Source organism: Numenius arquata, chromosome 22 (assembly GCF_964106895.1).
Source record: "Numenius arquata chromosome 22, bNumArq3.hap1.1, whole genome shotgun sequence".
Taxonomy (NCBI): domain Eukaryota; kingdom Metazoa; phylum Chordata; class Aves; order Charadriiformes; family Scolopacidae; genus Numenius; species Numenius arquata.
In genome coordinates this window covers 4993330-5015991 of record NC_133597.1, presented here as the reverse complement: position 1 = coordinate 5015991, position 22662 = coordinate 4993330, and the positions used below count along the sequence as shown (strand labels likewise).

At 53.6% G+C, this 22662-nt stretch overlaps 1 protein-coding gene across 1 annotated transcript in view; it reads right to left on the bottom strand.

The window, feature by feature from the left end:
* LOC141474583 (opioid-binding protein/cell adhesion molecule homolog) overlaps window positions 1–22109 on the bottom strand; it is a 312645-nt gene extending 290536 nt beyond the window's left edge. Inside the window, exon 1 of the mRNA XM_074162541.1 lies at window positions 22049–22109. Within this exon, the coding sequence (XP_074018642.1) occupies window positions 22049–22109 (61 nt within the window). The remainder of the gene's footprint in view (window positions 1–22048) is intronic.
* Window positions 22110–22662: the final 553 nt, after the last annotated feature.

Here is a 22662-nt window from a genome sequence, read left to right as displayed (position 1 = left end):
GTCCAGGCGGGGTTTGAATGTCTTCAGAGAAGGAGACTCCACCACCTCCCTGGGCAGCCTCTTCCAGGGCGCTGCCACCCTCACAGCAAAGAAGTTCCTCCTCAGATGGAACGTCCTACGTTCAAGCTTGTGCCCGTTCCCTCTTGTCCTGTCCCTGGCCACCAATGAAAAGCCTGGCCCCATCCTCCTGACACCCACCCTTTCAGTATTTATAAGCATTGATCAGATCCCCCCTCAGCCTTCTCTTCTCCAGACTAAGAAGACCCAAGTCCCTCAGCCTCTCCTCAAAGAGAGATGCTCCAGGCCCCTCAGCATCTTTGTGGTCCTCTGCTGTACCCTCTCCAGCAGTTCCCTGTCCTTCTGGAACTGGGGAGCCCAGAACTGGACCCAGTGCTCCAGACAGGGCCTCACCAGGGCAGAGCAGATGGGGAGGATGACCTCCCTCCACCTGCTGGTCACACTCTTCCTGATGCCCCCCAGGATGCCATTGGCCTTCTTGGCCACAAGGGCACATTGCTGGCTCATGGGCATCCTGTTGTCCACCAGGACTCCCAGGTCTTTTTCCTCAGAGCTGCTCTCCAGCAGGTCAGCCCCAACCTGTCCTGGTGCGGGGGGTTATTCCTCCTCAGGTGCAGCACCCTACACTTGCCCTTGTTGAATTTCGTCAGGTTCCTCTCTGCCCAAGTCTCCAGCCTGTCCAGGTCTCGCTGGATGGTGGTACAGCCTTCTAGTGTGTCAGCCAGACCTCTGGAAAGACCTTCAAGAACCTGCTTTCCCACCCCAAGCAACCTCTGTAGGCGTCAGGGTGGGTGGTAGACACCAAGCCCACCTTGTACCAGCTCCATCCATCCTCCCTTTTCCTCCGCACCCCATTTTCCTCTCTGCATCCTCCCGCTCCCCGTCCAAGCGCCGGAGGGGCTGCGGCGGCACAGAGCATCCTCTCAGCGCTCACCCTGATTGCAAGTGAAGTGTTTGAGCAGGGTCTCAAAAGTTTTCTCCCCCGGCGCCCGTCAAGAACAAACAAAGTATTTGTTGTTGGCGGAGTGAAAAATTCATCAAAATAAAATATGGGGAGCCGAAATGCACATATCTACATTTGAGTAAAGCAGGGGGAGAACACACTCGGAAACTTTTTTGATCAGAGCACAGAGCCTCAAATCCTGACAGAGAAAAATGTATTCATAATTTATTAAAAAAATAATTTATAATTTATTTTTAAATTCACCAGACTCCTCTCCTTTTTTTTTTTTTTTTTTTTTTTTTTTTTTTTTGCCTCCCTTCTGACAAACAAGATTTTCTGTAATTCCCAAGAAGGGCAACCGACGGAACAATATCGCTGATGGCTTCTCTCTGCTTTCAGAGGTTGGGAACATGAAAAGACACAACACTGGTGCCAGGGACGCACCCCCCCGACACTGCGTCCCTCCTGCCTAAAACCCTCCCAGAGCTGCTTCTGCCTCCCAGATCCGCCCCCCCACACACACACACCTCCCCTCTGCAAGGGCTTTGCAGACCCAGAGCATCACCCGGCTGCCGGGGGGGTACCACCAAACCCCGGCTCCGAGAGGTGGAAAAAAAAAAAGCAGCCAGGGCAGAAAAGCTGCAGCTCTGAAACCCTCCTGCTGCACTCTTTATCCGGGAAGATTATGAGGTTTACTGCTGCTTCTCCATTATCCTAAATAAAGCAGCCTTTCAAAATTGCTTCAGACATATTAGATCATGTACTTTTTACACTTCCAGAGACACTGGTTATAATATCTTTTTAACAACACTGGGCAGAATCTATTTTCTTCTTCCACTGAGCTGAAAAATACTGTTTTCTCAAGGAAGAAGAAAAAGGAGGAGGAAAAAAAAAGCTATTGATTTTGTTTAGGGTCAGAATAAAATATCATTGGAGTGGGTGTTGAAATCCTCAGCCACAAATTATTTCCAAAGTGACAGTTTGGGCTGTGAAGATTTTTCTTGTGAAATAAAACAAAACAAATGAAACATTGTGTTCTTCTTCTCTAGGTATACGTCTGAGGTTTCCACCGGCTCCAGCTGGTTCCTGCTGGGTATATTTAGTGTTTCTATCTATTCCTTTCCCGTTCCCATCCCTGCTGGGGTTGATGCATTACCAGGACCAAGCCCCGCTGCCCAGCCGGAGTCGCACCGGGCCGTGGGGGGGCAAAGCAAAATGCTACGGGTGGGATCTGGGGGCACAAATCTCCAAAACACAAGTATTAACAGAAGTTGCCCCCTCTGATGATGCCCGAGGGATGCTCTCGCTCTCACCCTTGCCCCTCTGCCGTGCAGAAGAAGGGGTGGTACCCGGCACACCGAGATGCAGCATCCCTCCGACCAGGATGGGCATCTCTCACACTGCTTTTAAAGGCAAAATAGCTTTTTTGTTTTTTTGACCCCCCAACCCCGCAGCTCTCTGCTAGGTTTCACTTCTCCAAAGAGTTCAGAAAATTAACTCCTATTTATATGCACAATCCGCTTCCCTCTAATCTAGCCACCTATCTCTGCTCTTCTGCTGGTACAAGAGATGAGTACTGGCTTTAAATACAATAATTTCTTTATAAATAAAGAACAGGCAACACTTTTGAAAGGGAAACCAGATGTCTACCTCCCTCTTCTGTGCTTTCTGCTCCTCAGCATTGTGTGCGGGAGATAGAAACGTGCCATGAGAATGAGGAGAGCCGCAGGTCCCTGCCTTCCTCGCTCGGTTTTATTTTATTTATTTAGATTTATGCAAATGCCAAAAGAGGTCACCTACCCATATGCTCTCAACGCCCTTGACGTAACTTTAAAATGCATCATAAAAATGTCCTGGGCACCTCAGTATAATTCAGTATCACACACCACCGGGAAGGCAGGGAACAGAAAAGCCAAATTCCTCCCCTTCTGCCAACAGCTCCGCTCCCTCCACACACGTTTTAGCTCCATCAGCTCTTTCCCTTCCCCATCACCTTCTCTTCAAGAAAGCCACAGCCTTTTTCCCCCCCCCCCGACATCTGCTGCTCCGCTCAACATCTGTTCTCTATCAGTCACTCCTTCCCCCCATCCGCGGTGTTGGGCACAGCACCATCCAGCAGCTGCTCCTGCCACAGTCTGTCCCCAGAGGGACTGGCCAAACCCTGCCATTGGATTGGGCCTCCGTGTTCTTCTCCATGGTGGGCTTGGAAACCTCTTGGAAAAAGCATTCAAAAAATCTACCCCAAAGCCTGTCCTCATGGGACTTCTCAAGTGGTTTCATGGTGCCACCACGTTCAAAGGGGGTCAAGGGATCACAGAATCACATGGGGTTGGAAGGGACCTCTGGAGATCATCTAGTCCAAACCCCCCTGCCAACGCAGGTCCACCTAGAGCAGGTCCCACAGGAACGTGTCCAGGTGGGGTTTGAATGTCTCCAGAGAAGGAGACTCCACCACCTCTCTGGGCAGCCAATTCCAGGGCTCTGCCACCCTCAAAGTAAAGAAGTTCCTCCTCATGTTTAGATGGAACTTCTTATATTCAAGTTTGTGCCCATTCCCTCTTGTCCTGTCCCTGGGCACCACTGAGAAAAAGCCTGGTCCCATCCTCCTGACACCCACCCTTTCAGTATTTATAGGTGTTGATCAGATCCCCCCTCAGCCTTCTCTTCTCCAGACTAAAAAGACCCAAGTCCCTCAGCCTTTCCTCAGCAGAGAGATGCTCCAGGTCCCACATCATCTTTGTAGCCCTCTGCTGTACCCTCTCCAGCAGTTCCCTGTCCTTCTTGAACTGGGGAGCCCAGAACTGGACACAAGATCCCCAAGCACACGGAGGCTGTTGTGACACCAGGGGATGGTCTGGACCATGCTCCTGCTCGGGACACTACACCCACCAACATGGTCACACCTGAGCCACCAGCCAACCCAACACCCAGCAGCATTTTGGGCAGGAAAGCCCTGCCCATGATTCAAGCCACCCACGAGGATGTGAATTTTTAACTCCTGAACCTCCTGGACCTCAACCTTCAACCAGGAGCAGAGCTCCCCGCTGCCGGTGCCTGCCTTCAAGATGCCACAGGATTTCTCCGCAGCAACTCTTCACGCTTCCCGGCCATCGCTCCCTTGGGAACGAGCGCAAAGAGCAAACTAATGAGTCTATTAGACTTAATTAAGCTAATGTGAAATTATTTACTTAATCTGGGAAGATCTTATGATGGCGAGAAATCCCCACGGAAAAAAAGCATCCAGCTGCCTCGCACGGTCTAAGGAAAAGCTCGTGAGCAACCGGTTGCCGAGATGCTCGACTGCACGGCAGCAGGGACGGCATGGACCAGGGGGCACCTTGGACCATGCCACTGGCTCAAGGCACCTGGCTGCTGCTCTGGTGAATGCCCACACGGCCAGGAAAACCAGCCAAGAAGCCCCGGCCGTGTTTCACCTTCGTTTTCCAAACGTACATCTATCCCGTTTGGCCTTCATTTTCCAAATGCACATCTTTTCCCCAGCCAGCAAATCCATCCAAGTCTGGCACCTGGGTAGGAAGAGTGTTCACAAGGGGTTGGCCCCCTCTCTCTCTCAGGGGTGGCGAGCATCCCTCCTCCCCCGGCACCGCATCCTGGTGGGAAGAGCGGACGGAGCAAAGGCCGCAGAGAGGAAAGGGGATTTTGCCTCGCGCATTTTCCTCACCTTTTTTTTTTTTTTTTTTTCCCCTTAATGTAAAAAAGCTTAATGCTTGCTTTGAATGCTTAATACGACTGAGTTCTTTTCGCCACTTATTTTGTTTTGTCATGCACTACATACAATTACACATCTCTAATCCCCAAATCCTCCCCCGACACCAGAACACGTGCCAAGCCTTTACTTTCCGCAGCCGCCGCATTAAAGGCCTTGCGAGATTAGCTCACATCACGGAGCAGCGGGACGGGATGCCCTTGCATCCCCCACAGCCGCGATGCTCCAGACCTGGAAGACATCTCCCCCCCATCCCCAAGGACCGGCACTCGCGATGGCGATGCCCCATCTCTTTCCCAGCGTAGAGAAGGGGGCTCCATCTCCGGCACGGCTGGGATTAAGTCGTGGAAGAGGAGCATCCCTCCATCCCGGCTTCGAGGAGCTCAGCTCAGCATCTCTCCGAAGGAAATCACATTTCGCAAATCTCCCACAGTGAATCAACTCACCAGTCAGATATTAGCTCAGCAAAAAACTGGCAGGCAAATGATCTAATTAATAATCAGCACTATCAGGAGTTTCCGCTTCTCTCAGGCAGCCAAATAGGCAAGAGCTTCTCTGCAAATGGAAAAGCACGGCCACTCGGCAAAAAGACGTAATTATTGCCCCAAGGTCGGACAGAGTCAGCAATCGGCGCCCTGCTCACAGGTCACCTCCTCAGGACACCGAAGCCTTGGTGGCCCCTTGTGACACCCGGGCAGGCAGTGGCTCCCCAAGGACAGCAGAGCTGGCTCAGACCTCGGTTTCCCATCCACAAGGTGTTTCCACCAAACGCAGGGAAAGCGGAGCTAAAGGCTACCCCCGCCGCACCGTCCATCACTCGAGGCTCTGCCTCATCCAAGCTCCGGAGGGGACCGAGGTCCTCCTGGCAGCCCCGGCACCCCACGGCTGCCGTCCCCGTGGGAAAGGGGCCAGCAAGAGCATTTCGTACAGAATATAAACAGCCAGGGAAGGTGCGAGCGAGGGCGAGAGTCTCCCTCCATGCAAAAAAGCTTCGCCGCAGCCTCGGAGCCTCTCCCGACCCCACTCAGGAAAAGAAGGAGGGAATAAGAGAGACATCAATTTCCAGAGCTCAGTGCCAAAATCCGGCCTTCGCCTTTGAAAGCGTAATTTATTCAGGCTGCTTTATTATTGCAGAGCCCAGAGTAGACGGGGGATTATGGAGAGGTCACAGCTGGAGCAATAACAATAATAATAAAAAATAGTTAAGTCGGGAGAGTATCTTGTGCGAGTTCCCCGCGCATCAGGGAGATGCCTTTTTTTTTTTTTTTCCAGCCAAGGTGTTTTAAAGCAAACGAAGAAGAACATCCCGCCACCAACTTAAAGCAGAAGTGGCATCAAAGGAACCTTTGGGGGAACGACGGGGATGGGGGCTTCACACCCCCTCTGTTTGTGAACCCAATTAGGCATATGTTGAGGAAAAGGGTGTATGTATATTAGATTTTAATTAAGCAGTGTTAATTATAATCTATGAGATGTGCTTACTGCTTATCTGATAATTATGAGAAAGCCAATTTGGCTGCTGGCTTGTGACTAATTAAGTGGAATTAGTAATGATAATTATAGATTTAATTTTTGTTTGCCTTTATTGGCAATGGGGGGAAAGCGGCTTCGAGGGCTGGGTGGGGAAGGGACGGGAAAAGCCATGGGAAAAGGTCACGGCGCCAGGGATTTGGCCCAAAGAATGAGGACTCGTCTAGGATTTCCCAGCAAAAGTGGATTTTCGGTGGAAAAAAAAATAATTTGGAGTTAAAAAAGAAAGTTTTGTGGCAAGCGCGGGATGTGAACAAACTTCTGCTAAAACTTCTGTTTCGTGGAGAGATTGGGCTGGGTTTTTGCCAGCCCATTGTGCAGGCTGCCGGAGACTTCAAAAAAACCTTGAAAATTTGGGCAAATCAGGGAATTTGGCCTTTCCAGCCCAAACCAGCAAATTCCCCGGGGATCCCTCCCCTTCCTCCCACACCCGACACAACCCCAGCTCCTGCTCACAACCTGCCCGCGAGAAAAAGGCGATTTTTGAATGCTTCTGACTTGGGGTTTGTTTGGTTGGTTTTTTTTCCCCAGTGTAACTGAGAGGCTGTAAAAGAAACATCGAATACTGCAAAAACTGCCCAAGCCCTGGGAATGGGACTTGCATATTTTTCACCGTGCCGTCAGGTTGCCACCACTGCCTGGCTGCAATCTCCTTGAACTTTGCATCTTCCTCCCCCTTCGAGTACGTACCGTGGTCACCGGCTGCCGAAACTTTATATAGGATAGCGAAGCTTTTGTAAGAAGCAAAGAAGAAAAACACAAGGAAAGGGAGGGGAAGGGGGGGGGAAATAATAAATATATTGCAGCTGGATTTTTAAAAGGCCCAGATAAGCACGCAGCTGCACGACACCACGTGGAGCTGTGCAAGCTAAGCTAATGATAATTAAATCTCCTGCTGCAGGGGTGAAGAGCAATTTCTCGCTAGGCCTGATGCCCGGGATGAGAGTTATCCCGGGAAAAGCCTCGGCAACGATGCGGGGGCGGAGGGTCGGACCGTGGAGCTGCTCCGTTGCCTTCCCAAGGCAAAACCCAGGCGAGCGCCGGAGCTGGGGATGCTCCTTCCCGAAAACCGCATTTCTGAGCTCCGAGCTAAATAATAGATGACGATCTCAGGGCTAAATTACAGGCAGCAGCGGAGGGGAGGCAACGCAGGCTGAATGCAGGGAGGCAACAGATCTCATCTACAAGACCCCGTAGCACAAGGGGGGTGTCCCCGTCGTGGGACCCCCAGATCGGGGCAGGGCTCAGCTCCGGGAAAAGCGCCCGATTTGGCTGCAAAGTTGCTTTTCGCATCCAAAGCTTCCCGGGAAACAGCCTCGGGAAGCGGCGGCGGGGTCAAAGAGCCCCCCTTGGGAGAGGATGGTAGGGAGGTGATGCTGCTGCTTTCTGCCAGAGGACACGCACACAGGTGAGCCAAAACTCCAGTTCTGGCCACTTGTGAGAATTAAAGGTTATTTGCCAGACAAATCTGCTGCCCTGAGCTCTGTGGCGGCTGGTTAGTAGGAGCAGCACAAGAGATTAAATGACAGCAAAGTCACGATTCCTTTTTTCCTTTTTTTTTTTTTTTTCCATTTCAGCAGCGACGCCAAAATAGACCCAGTTATGAAAGGAAAAATTCCCCGTGAGTCACGCAGTTTTCACACACAAAAAAAATAACCTGCATCAGCCTGAAGTGACCAAAACATGGACAAAATGTGACTTCGTTCCTAACGATGCTCGGGGTTTGTGTGGCCACACAGCCCCCTATAAATTCCCTCCACGGTTTCCACCTGGAGCTGAGATCCAGCAGCACATCAGGATCCATCATAAGAGAGCATCACATTCAAGTGCATTTGCTGAATCATTCATTAAGGCTCCTGTACTTAATTTCTCCGCGATGCGTTTAATACCTTCGCCTCCTGTCCTAAAGAGCTGTGGGATTCCCCGGGAGGAGAGTGCAGACGGCTTCGGCTCTGACCCCGCGCTCAGCTCCCTAAGGAAATCGCTCGTTTGGATTTCCCTGATGAGCACCAAGGTAAGAGAGGTCAGTGTCTGGCCCCAGAGAGGTAAATGAACAGTTTAGAGATGACCCAGCTCCACGCCGGGATCTCTTATTGAACACTTCTACCCGTGGCTGGCAAAGGATGAATTGCTGGGTGCTTTCCTACCCCTCTGAAAAGAGGAGAAATGGGGTTTTAAGAGAATAATGCTTCATAATACTAGACATGCTGTTGGATAAGAAAAAGACAAGGCAGAAGCCAGGAGCTGGTAAAAGCTACAGCTTGTAATTTCATTGCACCTTCTCCACTCAATAAATGGGTTTCAGTCAGAGCATCTCTTCCATCCAACCCAAAAAGGACCTGAAGGGTAAGTTGATTGCATTGATCGCGCATGCATTTTCCCGGCAGGGAAAGTGGCCCAGTCCCTCGCTGCTCCCGTCCAAAGCACTCCACTTAGTTATTATGGGAATATCGCCAGAGACTCCAGGGCCAGGGAGCGGGACGCTACAGGGAATTCATTGCTCTCTGAGAGCTGGGAACATTAAGAGAGAGAAGGCGGAGCCGGGGGTGGGGAGGGGGATGGCAGAGCTCAGCCTTTTCCCCATCAGAGCCTATCACTCCTGCTACGAGTTTGGGCAGCCTCGTGGGATCATTCTCACCCGGCTGTCGTTAACCCTTAGGAGAACGGCACGTAGGGAGGGTGGCACGGATCTGCTGAGACAAACTGCCCTCGGGCAACTCCTGCCTGCTCCCAGCCCCTCACACCGTAGATATGCTCCCTCCTCTTCCTCCCCAAGCCAGAAACTCCCTCTCCGTTCTCCCTAGATGCCTACATCCAGCTGTGACAACGCTCAGGCATCCAGCCCCCGAGCCAAACCATCTCCTTTGCTGCTCCCAGGCTCCCCAACAGCATGGAGTCTCCTTGTGTGCCCATCCCCATCCCTAAAACCCTGCCCCGAGGGGTCAGGGAAGAATGTAAATCCCCATGGGAAGCACTGTTGGATTTGGTAGGAAACACCAGCCCCTCTCGGTAGGATCAGCACTGCCTTAGGGACGCGCTGGCCGGATGGCACTGCTGCCACCGCCTCCCCAAGACCAGCCGCAGCACGGGGCTGGCTGCCAAAAATGATGGGTCCCAGCCCAAATTCACCATCAAACCCCAAATCGGGAGCAAAAGGCTGAGAGCAAGGTCTGTGGCCCTTCACCTTCAGCCACCGGCTTGTCCCCCAGGCCGGGGAGGTGGCAAAGGAAGGGGACATCCCAGAGCAGCTCCAGAGGCAGCAATGACAGGCAGGAGACGGGGCAGGTTGGCAGCCTCACAGCAGCGCTGCCCCTGCCTGGGGGGAGACGGGGTCGGAGTACCTGGCTTTGCTAATTAACCCCCAAGGGAATAATCACCTGCCGACACAGCAGCGTGCTCCTTTAAGCGAGCCGCCTCCGCCTCTCCCCGCAAGAGGCTGAGCCGTGCCTCGCCGTAGTGTCTTCGAAGGAGAAGGCTATCAGCTCAAAACAGCCGAGACCTTTAGCTCAAATCCATTAATCCTCTTTATTAAACCCGGGTCACCTCTGAGTCCTGGCAAATTAACCAGCATCTCCCCACTGCAAGTACATCAAGAGGAAACGCGCTGTAGAGCGCCTGTAATTTTCATGGACCAGGGCTCCGGGGTCAGAGGGCTTCCCGGGCTCCATTCTCTGCCTTTGTCAATTTAAAAGGGAACATCGCCTTGCTCTTGTATAAATTACGAGCGAGGCAGAGCGGGGGCCCGGGGCGGTCGCAGGGCGCTCCGCCGGCTGCAGCCGCGCCGGTGGCTCCTCTCCTGCCCGAGGATGGAGCAGGGGACGGCGAGGCCACGAGCTCCAAGTCCCCCGGGGGGGGAAAAAAAAAAAGAGGTTGGGGACATCCTCCGAGCACACCCTCCCAACAGCTGGGCAGCCGGGGTACCGCGCTTGGCATCCTCTAAGGCTACCTTGGCCACGTGCCTTCTTGCTGCTTCTAATAAATGGGCACGTCCCCGGTGCCAGCCCAGCTGGGGAGCGAGAGAAAGGAGAGACTGGAAGGGCTCAGCTCCAGCTCAGAAGTGGGTGGAAAATTGTTCCCTTGTTGCCTGAAATTTCACCATTTGAAACGTCTCCCCCTTTTCTGCGCTATCCTGTTGGAGCCACTCTACTCTGAATACTCACCAAGCCAGCACCAAAGCGAGAGCGGCTCTATTTCTGAAGAGCCAAGGACATTTAGCTGGGCTGGGAAAGACCTGGGGCCAAATCCCTTATAAACGCTAATTATACACCCAGTAGAAAAGCTCCAAAAGAGAAAACCAGCCCCTGCCTGGGGAAGAGAGACTCTGTGAGGGCTGAAGGATAAGGGCAGAGCAGGGACCAGAGGTCACAGCACTCCCTTCCTGGGATGGGTCTCCTCCTGCTCCTAGAAACAGCATCCTCGAGATCAACAAACTTTCCAGAGCCAAGCAAAGAGTGCTCATACACTCTGTGAGTGAAGAAATAGGCATTTTTCGAGGGGAAAAAAAATTAAGAAGTGGGGAAATTTCCAAGAGCTGTAAGCATCGCACCTATTCCCCTAAGACAACTCCACGGCACGGCACTTCCCAGCACCCTCTCCAGCCAGGGCTCTACCCACAGGGCTATAAATCCACCGGCTTTGGCTGAAGCTGCTCCGGTTTTACACCAGCTTAAGCCAGCAGAGACTGAGCCGGGGGAACCGCGATCCGAACGCCAGGATGCTCGCCCTTAACTCAGTCCGACAGCACTGGGTTGTTTTTTTTTTTTCCCACCTGGGTTTGAGTTACTGGTAGGATTAGCGCACGGCATCTTAAATCTCCAAGCCATCAGCTTGTATCGCAGCTTTAGTTTTTTTTTATTAAAAGCATCGTTTCTCGCTGTATTTAATCACCGCAAGGTCATTTCGGTGACAGTTGTCAGCATCCGAGCCAAGGAAACCAGAGGAGCAGAGCCCTGTCCCGCTGACCAGATAAAAGGAGGAGATGCTGGGTTTCATTTCCTTGTTTTCAATTGAGAGGTGCCCACCTCGGTGAGCAGATTAAGGTGTGGGTGGGCCGATGTCAGCCCCCCCACGGGCTGAGATGGGAAGCTGCCGCTCGCTCTGCTCATCAGGAGCCCCGAGGAGAGAAATTGCATAGTTCTCCCCGCGGCCCTCTGCCCACCTCGAACCAATTTCGGCTCCTTTTAATTCAATTCAGCTCCTCCTGACCTTGGCTGGCTGGAGTTGCAGAGTTTCTCTCAACAGATAGCACCAATTACAGAGGTGTGAAAATGGAAGGCTTTCAATTCGGAGAACAAACCCAAGAAACTGGGACTTTATTGAACTGAGAAACAGGGGGTGGGGAAAGGGGGAGCAGGCGGGGGGCGGACACGGGCTGGGAAATATCGCTCCAGAAACCAAACGCTTTGGCTGTTCCCTGCGCGGGGGGGAAAGCGAAGGCTTCTCCTGGAAGCGGGGATGGGATGGGGATGGGGGTGAGACGCACGGCTACCGACGGCACCCCGGGGACCAGGGATGCCAAAGCCATCCGCTGCATCCCTGGCATCACGCCTCGCTCGTTAGCGGCTGCAAGCCGGCGCTTTCACCTGCATCCCCCAACGGGCTGATTTCAAACCCCCCGAAATCAGTTCCGACAGGTCTGACACAAACCGAGTTTGCTTCCCCGCGGCAGATCCCGGCTGGATTGAATCTGCAGCATCTGCAGCAGCGTTAGGCACAGCGACGGCACCTCCGTCCACACCACCTCCTCAGAGCAACCCTGCTTTTTTGTTCCAAAAAATGTCCCCCAAAGCTACTGCCAGCCAAGGACTGCCAGACCCAGCCTCTGGAAACCAGCGTGAGCCCGGTTAGATGTGGGGAGGAGAGCTCTGGCAGGATGGCTTAGCCGAGTGCCTCAGCAGAGAGATCAACACGCGGACAGCCTTTATAGAAACCACCTTCCTGTGATGATCAGAGAGTCCCCAGACAAAAGCAGGGGATGTTCGGTTCATGGGAGGGAGGCAGAGATGAGAACCTCCCCGGGCTGAGCTCACTGAAGCTCTTTGCCCGACATGCCCCGATGCTGAAAAAAAATCGTTAAAACTAAAGCAAGAAGTCCTGGATGCCTGGGATGGAAAACGAGGTTATTCTCACACAAAGCAGCACCACTGAGTATGGTCCCTCATCAGCTCCAGGTATTCCACGGGATGGAAGGATGCAGAAAAGCCTCCCCAAAGACCTGAAAACCGCCCTCTGCACCCCTGCCTCCACCCGGCTCATCAGACCATCACCATCAGCTCAACACCTAGGTACCAACCAAGCCCAGGGTCTCCCTTCCATCCGGATGCGACCCTTCCCCGATGAGAACAACCTCACGCAGCAAATTCCACCTTCCACGTCAACGCGCAAAGAGCAAACAGGTCCTCCCTGCCTGAATTTCGGGCGAGCGCCCGGCTGGCACGTCTGAGCCGGCTCAGCATCCCCTTTCGGAAGCATCCTCGGAGCTGGGGGTGGCACCGAAACGAAGCAGTGGCTCATTTGGGTCCCTCTCTCAAGAGTTTTCCTGACTGGGCAGGACCCTCAAAGGCTCGAAGACGCATGGGTTGAAAGCCATTGCAGATATCTCCAGCCAAGCTGCGACCGCAGCTCCCCCCAACGCCTGCCCATAAATCCTCCAAATCGGTAAACAGCGGAATTACAGCTCCCCGCCATTGCTTAGCTGCTTTTGACACTAATTGCTCCGCCGAGTGTGTGCAACTGGCAACACCTTATTAAAAGTGAAATATATTACACTGTCCACTTATTGCCACTTTATAAAGATAAAGTATCCCGAGGATATGGAAAGGCTGGCAAAGGCTCTCGGCCTCGGAGCAGCGCAGCGCAGGCATCGCCGGGACAAAGGCGTACTCCCCCTTAAATTGCACGGAGCGGTTCCATTTGGAGCCCGGACACGAAGAGCACGCTCGAGATCTTCCTTTCTCCTCATCTTCCAGTTTCACCTCGGAGAGATCCTCACTCTCAGACCTCGGGGGAAGGTCTGAGACGAGGCAGAGATGAGATGCGAAAGGGCAGGGGGAGGGAGGAGGGGGGGGTTCAAGCACACTTCCAGAGGAGCAGAGGGTGCTCCTCGACTCGCAAAGACAGACTAAATCTCCTGCTGAGGGTGAATTCGCCTTTGCCTGCCTCCAGACATCGCTACCCGCAGCGTGGCACAGCCTCTCCTGCCGGTGACACTGCTCCCACGGTCACATCAAGTCCAAGCCCGAGAGCTCCGCGATGCTCCAAGCTCCACAGCAGCCCAGCACAGGGATTTTAGGACCCCTAAAGGATTGATCCCGCGGGTCTTCCTCCTGTGTTTCTCCGAGGAGGAAGCTGCAACTCACTGTTTCACAAGCAAAAACGCGCAGGAACCTCCACTTCAGATTGGGAGCTACAGCGAGGACACGTCTCTTAACACATGTCTCTGCACATGCCTCCGGCAAGTCATTTTTCCCCTTTATTCCTTGGCTTCCCCGTCTGTAAAACCAGGGACAATGGAATTTCTCTCCTCCGTGAAGTGTTTTAAGATCTACTGGAAACAACCGCTACACAAGAGCGGGACCTGATACTGCCACGTTTCAGTAATAAACGCTTCGATCCAGTCCCTCAGGCCTCTTCTCGCCACATAATTTTGGGAGAAATTCTGTTTTTCTTTTGAATTGAGAGGCTATTTCTGGTTGGGAACATGACAGGCAGCAGGAGACAGGAGGAGAGCAGACACAGGGGATGCCATCAGCGGCACAGAAAACCACCCGTGCAGGGGAAAAAAAAAAAAAAAACAGCTTCTGGGGACACATTTTCAGTAAAATGGAGATATTCCTCATGCACATCACAAAAGTCATTACAACTACATCCCTCCTGTACCGCGGAGAGAACAGATGCTATTATTTATCACTTACTGGTCATTTCCCATGTGGTAGAGACAAGCGACCCACCCTCCCGTCAGCTCCAAGGACCACGGGGGCACCGAAACGCAGCTTGGACCGCGCTTTGATTCCTGAAGGAAATGGCATGTCCTGAGCAACAAATTCAAAATATCCAGCCTTTCTTTGGTTCAACAAGTTCAAATCCAAGCAGGATCAATACCTCCTCACTCCTGAGGTATCAGCAGGTAATTGGGTATCATGCAGTGATGAGCAACCTACTTTGCTCAGAAGCTGCAAACTTTAATCTTCGTCCATTCCTGGTAAACAGAATGGAGAGGGAGGAACAGATCAAAGGAGAACAGAACAAATCCAGCCGCATTTGGACCCAGATTGCAGAAAAAAAGGACTCATTCTTAGGCAAAACGGCTCAGGCTTCTGAGGTTCAGCATCTTCAGAGGACTCAAGCACAACACGACGTAGAGAAGTTGCCATCTCTCCTGTGTGGCCACCTGCAAGCCCAGTGCCACCTCCCTTGGGGTTTTGGTTGCTCCTGGCACCCCGACTTTGCACCGAACCCTCTCACACTGCAGCATTGGACCACCTCAACCTCTGCAAACCATCCTTCAGCTCATGGACACCCCAACCCCAGTCACCTCCTTGCTGTCCCATTTCCAACCCCATGGCATTTCAGCAAAGGGCACCCACACAGCTTTGTCCCATGGCACCAGCCCTGCCATCAGCTCTGAGGGGAGATGCTGGTCCACGCTTTGCCAGCTGGAAGGTCCCACCTGCCTACAGGAGATTGTCACCCCAGCCATGGAAAGGAGAGGTGGCAAAGTAGACGGATGGGCAGAGAGAGGAGGGAAAAGCACCACGGGCAGTGGAACGACCTATTTGACAGATTTCCCCGCCGATCAAAGCTAACTTTGCTTAGAGGTTTTGACATCTGATTAATTACGTCGCCCTGGCTCGCCTCTAAAGGTTGTCTTTCCGGCAGCCCTCGCCTTTCATCCTCGCAGCGCTTGGCGGCCGAGGTGCCAGCAGGGGAGGGGACAGCGGGAGGGTGGCTTTGCCAAACGGCCTGACCCGTCCCCTGGGAGGCAGGAGATAAGGAGGGCGAGGGGCGGCCGGGGACAGAGCCCCTTTGTCTGCGGTGCCTTTTGTGGCGGGCAGACAGGAGGCGGCCGCCTCGCGCTGACATTTCGCTGACCGAATTAAAATGCGCCGCCACGGAGACTAAATGTCATTAGCCTCATTAGAAGTGATCGCGTTAAAATAAACAAAAAAAAAAAAAAAAAATTAAAGTGGAAACTAGCCAACGCCATTAAATAAAATAAGTACATGGGGCGATCCGGTGGGGACTGTGCAGCCGATGCCAACGGCGACTGTCTGGACTGGTGAGTCGGGATGGGACACGGCAGGAGCAGCCGAGGTCTCCATGGGTTCTGCTGCCACCCAGGAATGTGCTGAGACAGGTCCAGCCATGATGTGGCCCCAGATGTAGCCACCTGCTTGGGATAAGTCTACGGGGTCTTTCAGGCTTCATTTCCAGATGTTTTCAGGATGCTCTGCTCAGGTTGGCTTTAAGGACTTGGATGCCCGTGTCCCCTGGGGCTGTCACCGCAGGCAGCATTCCACCAGGACCACCTCCAGCTGTTCACGAAGCACGTACCTGAGGTGAACTGCTCTAACAGGGATGGGGTTATTTTTTTAGCAGCATCCAGGTTGCTCTTAGATGCTTCCCATTCGATTACTGGCCAACACCAACCCTATTTCGCTTATGCGCTGTGACAGGGCCATCGCACAAGGTGGAAAGGCTGGTGAAAGAAGCGCCCGTTTGTCCTTGTGAAGAGAGGAATTTTTCCTGTAACCCCCTCTTGCTATGCAAACGCCATTTCCTTTGGGGCGGGAGAAGTCATCAGAAGGCCCTTGCGAGATCCTGCTTATGACAGAGCAGATTTGAAAGCCCAGAGATCTCCTTCCCCCTCCTTCCCTCCTGTCAAAAATTATAATCATCATTTTCCAGCTTGCTGAACAATCAAAGTGTGGCCTATATTCGCTGGAGCTCCTTCCACACGCCGCATGCATAGCAACAAGTCCGGGAAACAAAAGCCCGAAGTAAACAGTTGGTTGAGAGGAGGCGATGGGCTGGCAGGTGGACAGCAGAAGAACGCTGCTTGGAGAACACATCGTGGGGTGCAGGCAGGCTGTGAAGCCACGTGAAGACCACTTCTTCCACGCTCCACGAGGAGCACAGGGAAGAAACGTGCCTGGGCAATTGGGTTAGTGGAAATGGCAATGGTCCTGCTGTACCAGAAGGAAGAGCAGGACCTCCTGCTGTACCAAAACGAAGCCCAAGTCCTCCTGCTGCAGCTTCAGCTGGTCCTCACATGGCTGAGGAGGCACGAGGAGCTCACCATGGGGTGAATCACGAAGGATGAAGACACATCAAGCACAAATAACCCGAGCTCGTCCTCCAGGAACCTCATATCCTCCGCATAAAACCCCACTGGTGCACCAGCTCTGGTCCACACAACAGATACCCACTGTGACTTTGCTGTCCAGACAGCCTGAGCCGACGAGGACTGGTCCCAGCATCCCATCCTGAAGCATGGAGCTCGCAGGAACGTTCGCTGGGCTACCCCTTCCCTGTGCTTTGCAGCCCACTTCAGTCTCCAGAGCTGTCAATCCAGCACTTTTCACGAGCGCTGAATTCACAGAAAAAGTAAATCTAAAAATAACGCTTCTTTTTCCCCCTTCCTTGCCTCATCTCACACGTGTTTGGAGTGCACATGACTCTGCTGCACAGGCAACAGGTCCATCGTCCCCAAAATGGCTCCTCCTGACACCAAAGGGTCTCTGCAGCCAGCTGAGCCTTGGTGGCCAAGGCTGATGTGTCCTTCTGGGAACCCCAGCCCATGGAGACAGATCCAGGACACGAGATGTGCGAGAAGCACCAAGTCACCTTTCCAGAAAGCCCCTGAAACCACAATCTCTGCTTTCTGTGACCATGCAACCACTCCCTGCTTCAGGTGATCTTCAAGAGACACCTCCTCTGCAAAACACTCTTCCCTGGCCCTGCCGGGAGAAGCCCACAACCTTCATGGAACCCAGACCAGTGCCCCAAACCACTGCCCTCCACCACCTCATGCTCTCTGACCCTAAGCCAGGACTTGGGGGGAGCCCACCAGCTCCAAGGTCCCACTCACAACGCCTGGGCTGATGCTACCATCAGTTCCCAAGGGTGACGCATCCCCTGCCACCTTGCTTGGTCACCCTTTGAGGGTGACAACGCAGTCCCGATGCTTTGAAGAAGCAGGCAGGAGGGTGTCGCTTTCCTCTAAGCATGAAACGAAGAGGAGTTCCCTGGAAAAACCCACCCACTGAGCAGCAAGTGTCAAAGCCACCTCTGTATGTGCTGTTGCCGCATTGGTAATTATAAGTACCGTGCCTTCGTTAGGGAAAGAGAGAGATGACTGGGAGGCGAGGAGATTTGCAGCAGAGCTGTTATTATTTTTAAGTTTAAACAAAAAGGAGAAGCGTGACAGCTGAGATCATTCCCCATCCTGCGCTCGCCGGCAGCCGAGAGCATCTCAGGGGATGCTCAGGCCAGGAGGTACCAAGGGATGGGGACCAGTGCCCGGCTTTACCTAACTGGGGATGGGAAAAGGACAGGGCTGCAAAGCCCAAGCTGACCACAGGGTGATGGAGGATGGAAGAGGGGGAAAAAAAAAAAACCCACAAGTTTTCCTCTATCATCGCCTGACTGCAGCAACAGGATGCTCCTGGGTACCCTGCTCCCCCCGGCAGTCTCCTTCCCGGCTCGTCATCCAGCGGCTTCGGCGTCTAACCAGGCGGAGCGTAAACTTCAAATTGCATATTCAAGTGTAAAAATACGAACACAAGCTGTTTACGCAGCTTGAAATTCGCCGTAACCAAATATTCAAGCCTTTGGGGAAGATTTTCAAAGGCACCAACCGGTTACGGTACCCGGCTCCCATCGGTGCCTTTGAAACATTCCTCCTTTTTTGGTTTTTTTTCAGAGGGATCCGCACCAGCAAAAAGCTCCTCCACCCGGCCGTCTGCAACCAGCGAATGCACAAAGGAGATGCTGTCAAAGAGAAGCTGCTGGAAAACGCAAAAGCAAGGTTCACCACTTTGGGGCGTCCTGGAAGGCAGCCGCCGGAGCCACCAGCCCCAAAATCCGCAGCCCCCCCCAGAGGAAATTGTTCGGAAAACTCGTGCCATTGGGATTTGCGGGGAGCGGACACCGGGTTTGCTGCTGTCACGCTCCCTCCCCGCGTCATCTGGAAACGAGAGCGAGCGTCGCTCCTCCCCAGCAGAAAGAAAACATCCTCCAAAAGGCCGACGCCAGCTTTCATCCTGTCCCGGGAGCCAGGGGATGGAGGAACCGACCTCCAACAGGGAAACTAAAGCCCAAACTATAGCCCAGGCAGCGTTTTTGGGAGTCCAGTTCAGGCTCCCCATCCAGCTGGGACCCCTTTCTCCCCCAGCATCTCCGACTGATGGCTGCGGTGCCTTATCCGCTACTACCCCCAGTCTTTGGGAGAGCACGGAAAATCCCTTTAAGTCCCTCTCGCTCATATTGAAATGACATTAAAGCGGAACTAATGTGCTCCAGGTACTTATTTTCTTGGGTTTAGTGGCAGGGATCAGCAGCCCTCCACCAGCCCAGCATCCCCCGCCGGAGAGAGGTGACAGCCACGTCACAGGTCATGGTGGCAATGGGAAAAGCATCCTCCCACGGCAGGGGTTTCCATACCAAGAAGGGATGGAAAGGTGTTTTTAACTCCTGCAACATCTGTTTCTTAACTTCAGACTGGATTTACAACCACCACCAAAGCCATGCACCCAAGGCAAGATGAGGCAGGGGCGGTAAGGTCTCGGGGGGCGCACAGAAATCGGGTCCTGGGTGCAAGAGGTGACGGTAGAGCACTGGGGGACTCTGCAGAGTAACCAAATATACTCCCCCCAGCCCCAAATTCGCTCTCCAATGCAGCACAGCCGACCCTGGCATATCTCAAAACAACAGCACCCAAACTGCCCAGCAGTTCAAAGCCCTTGCCAACGGCTTGACAATTAAATTACCCACTCCACCTCCCCATCCTGCAGCGCTGGGCTCATTAAAAATCCTCAGCATCCTTCCCATCAGAAAGAGCCCAACCGATGCCCAGGAACCTGCTTCCCCCCCAAGGCACCAGATGACAACAGCATTAAGGCTTCGAAATTATTTTGGATGGAAACTTCTCTTACATAGAAATAAAAAGCTGCAGAGTAAGACGCTATCCATGACCAGAGGGGTCAGGGTTTCATTATTGCATTAACCTTTCGTGTCTTTAGATTCCACAAGAGTAAATTGGTAACGAGACGACATGAGCCCTGATGGGAAAAACGCATCTTTTCTAACAAAAGTAAGAAGGGTGGGGGGGAAGAACAGAGGTGGGAGTGAGAGAAAGAGGAAAAAACTGGCAAATAAGCTATTACAGCTAATAATAACTTTGCAACGCTATTTTCTGCAGGAGCCTTCAAGTTGTGATGTTTCCCTTCACTCTAATTACACCTTCTAAAAGCAGGTTCCCATCTCACTTTAACCACCCCATGTGAAACTCCCGCAGGATTCGGATAAAAACGGAGAGGGAAAGAGTTCACACTTCACAAACAGCCTCTGCACATCCCAGGGGAGCGTCACCTGCATAAACCACGTGGGATTACGCCTGCAAATAATAAACAGCCCCCCCAAAAAAACACCCACTCTGGGAAGGTGCAGGCTCCGAGGGTCGGTAGGGACCGTTCCGACTTCCCGGCTGGCATCCAAGAAGACTCTGCCAATGTGACTACAGCCCACGGCAGTGAAACCGCCGCTGAAATCAGTGCTGAGGCCAGGTTGGGCAGGGAGGGGAAAAAAAAAAAAATCCAACCTCTGCAAAAATAAAAAGGAGAGGAGATGCTCCAATCCTGTGCTTCGAGGCAGAAAATGGTGGGTGTTGGGGGCAGGAAGGTGAGGAACCCAGCAGCCAGCTGGAATTATTTCCCTTCCTCTAACGCAGGCGGCAGGTTTTGGCTTGAGGGATTAACGGCTGAGCCCAGCTGGGCAAAGTCCTGGGCTGGTTTGGCTCAAGGGATGTTCAAAGCCAAAGCTGATATTGCTGCTTAATAGAAATAAGAAGGGAAAGCTACAACCCCATAAGCGTGGATCAAGAAACTCCAAGTTACTGGGGGCTTAAGTGACGGGGCCTTTTCCTCCCCTGACATACACAGAGGTCAGAGCTAGCCCAGCCCTTGGGCCAAACAGCCCATCCCAAGGAAACTACAAGCAGGATACCACCAAAAATGCTCCTTCCAGGTCTCTGCCAGCTCCTGCAGCTTAAGGACACCTTGGTGACAGCCCAGCAAGCGCCACACGTCCTCCCATTTGATCTGCACGGCTGCCTTGCATCCATTTCTTTGCAATTTCGACCCAGAGGGACCTCGTCGAGCAAGAGGGTGAAGGAGCCAAGGCTCTGCTCAGCACACCCCTGGTGAGAGAAGCTGCCCCCTTATCTTGCTCAAGATAATATTTTCAATAACAGCCCCCCCCTTGCATTCGGCAAAGACAGGCAGCTCACGCGGCCGCATCATCCTTCCCGTGCTCACGTGCTAAACTCCAGGTGCACCATTTTGGTTGAAGGCATTGCTGAAGAGCTGGAGGTGCTGCCCTCCTCCATGGATGCTCCTCAACCCATCGTCACACACCCCAGGGGACGGCGCTGACCCCCCAGTCTAACGCGCATCACCTCCCCCTGCATCCCACGGAGCATCAGTGGTACCCAGCCCCATGCCAGGGGCTCTGGGACCTGCTGACCAGGCTGCAGGGTGACATCTCTCTGCCACAGGACCACGGCAGGAGCCTCCGCAAGCAAGTTTTAACTCGAGTCCCCTCGCCTTCATCACAGCTGTGGAAAGAGCTGTTTTCCAGCTGTGACACAGCTAACCTCTCCCCCGCCAGCCTCATCCTCTTCCCACACACGCCAGCCCTGCACAGCAAAGCGCTGTAACTAAACCACGGCAAGCTGCTGAAATTATAGCCATGCCTCTTCCCTGCCCTCCTGAGCCCAACATAATTCTCGCTGACAGTCACGAAAAAACACATGTTGGGTTAAGATCGAACCTCAGCCTCGACACCCAGGTCCCCAGCTGCTTGCGCGGGGACCGTCATCATTTCAGCTGCTAAAAGTGCACATCATCGTCAAAAAAAAATGCCGGCGACTTCTTCCCCTCGGCGTGCAGCTCCGCCGTCCGCCCCCGTCGCTTCCCTCCCCGTGGATGCGGTGCCGCGACCCACCCGCCGAGCATCAGCACGGAGCCAGCCTTGGATCCAAACCCCAGCATCTCCCCCCAGCATCAAGCCGTGGGGACGAGGCCAAGCCACATTTCGGGAGCCACCTGCTCGGCTCACGGAGGTTGCAGCCCCTCTGCCACAACCCCCCGTGCCCGGGTGCCCGGATCGCGGGGTTCGTTATCACTTTGCAAAAGGGAGCAGAGGGGCAGGCACCCTGTTTGAGTTTGCCTGGCAGGAAGCAGGGAAGCAGGGATGAGGGGGGAGCAGAGGGAATAACCTGCCAGCTGGGGAGAGAGGAAGGGCACGGGAGGTGCCCAACTTTGAAGGGGGAAAGAAGCTCCGGCGTCACCCCATCATTTCCAGCCGGAGGTTGCCCGAGGGGACGGGCTCTGCCGAACCCCGCTGGCCGGGAGCGCTCGGCAATTCCCTGCTGCAGAGCAACTCGCCGCCTGCCTGCATGTGTGCGTTCGTGCGCAATGGGCATGAAGTCCGGGTCCTCCCCGCTCGGCTTTCCCACCCCGCCAGCCGATGCCATCCCATCCCCTGGAGAGGAAAAAAAAAACACAAACAAACAAACAAAAAAAAAAAAAAAACCCAGCTTTTTGCTCTACCTGGGATGAAGAGCAGGGCAGTTGTGGCCGTGAAGACGATCCAGCAGGCAGGATGGTACATCTTGGAGCTGCGGTAGACTAGCGGCTGATTTGCTTGCTGCTTGCTGCTGCCGCCGCTGCTTTCGTCTGCGCTGAATTCTGAGCAGGTTTAAATCCAATGTTTGCAGAGGGAGGGAGACTGAGTTAGTGAGCTGGAGAGAGAGAGAGAGAGAGAGAGAGAGAGAGACGGGAGCAGGCAGTCAGTGTCTCTGATTTTTCCTTGCACACGCACGCACACACACACACACACGCACACAACTAGCAGAAGGAGCACCAGGCTGAGTGCGTGCACCGGGGAAAGCAGACCTCCTACCGGGCACCCATTGGTTCGAGATGCTGAGTGACACACGCACACTCGCTCTCCTGCGGGTCTCACTCTGCAACCAGGGAGTTAAATGCGGCCATCGACCCCCTGAGCATCCCTCCTGGAGCGCCCGAGCATCCCTCCCAGCCCCCCTGAGCATCCCTCCTGGACCCCCCTGAGCATCCCTCCTGGAGCACCCGAGCATCCCTTCCAGATCCCCTGAGCATCCCTCCTGGACCCCTGAGCATCCCTCCTGGACCCCCCTGAGCAT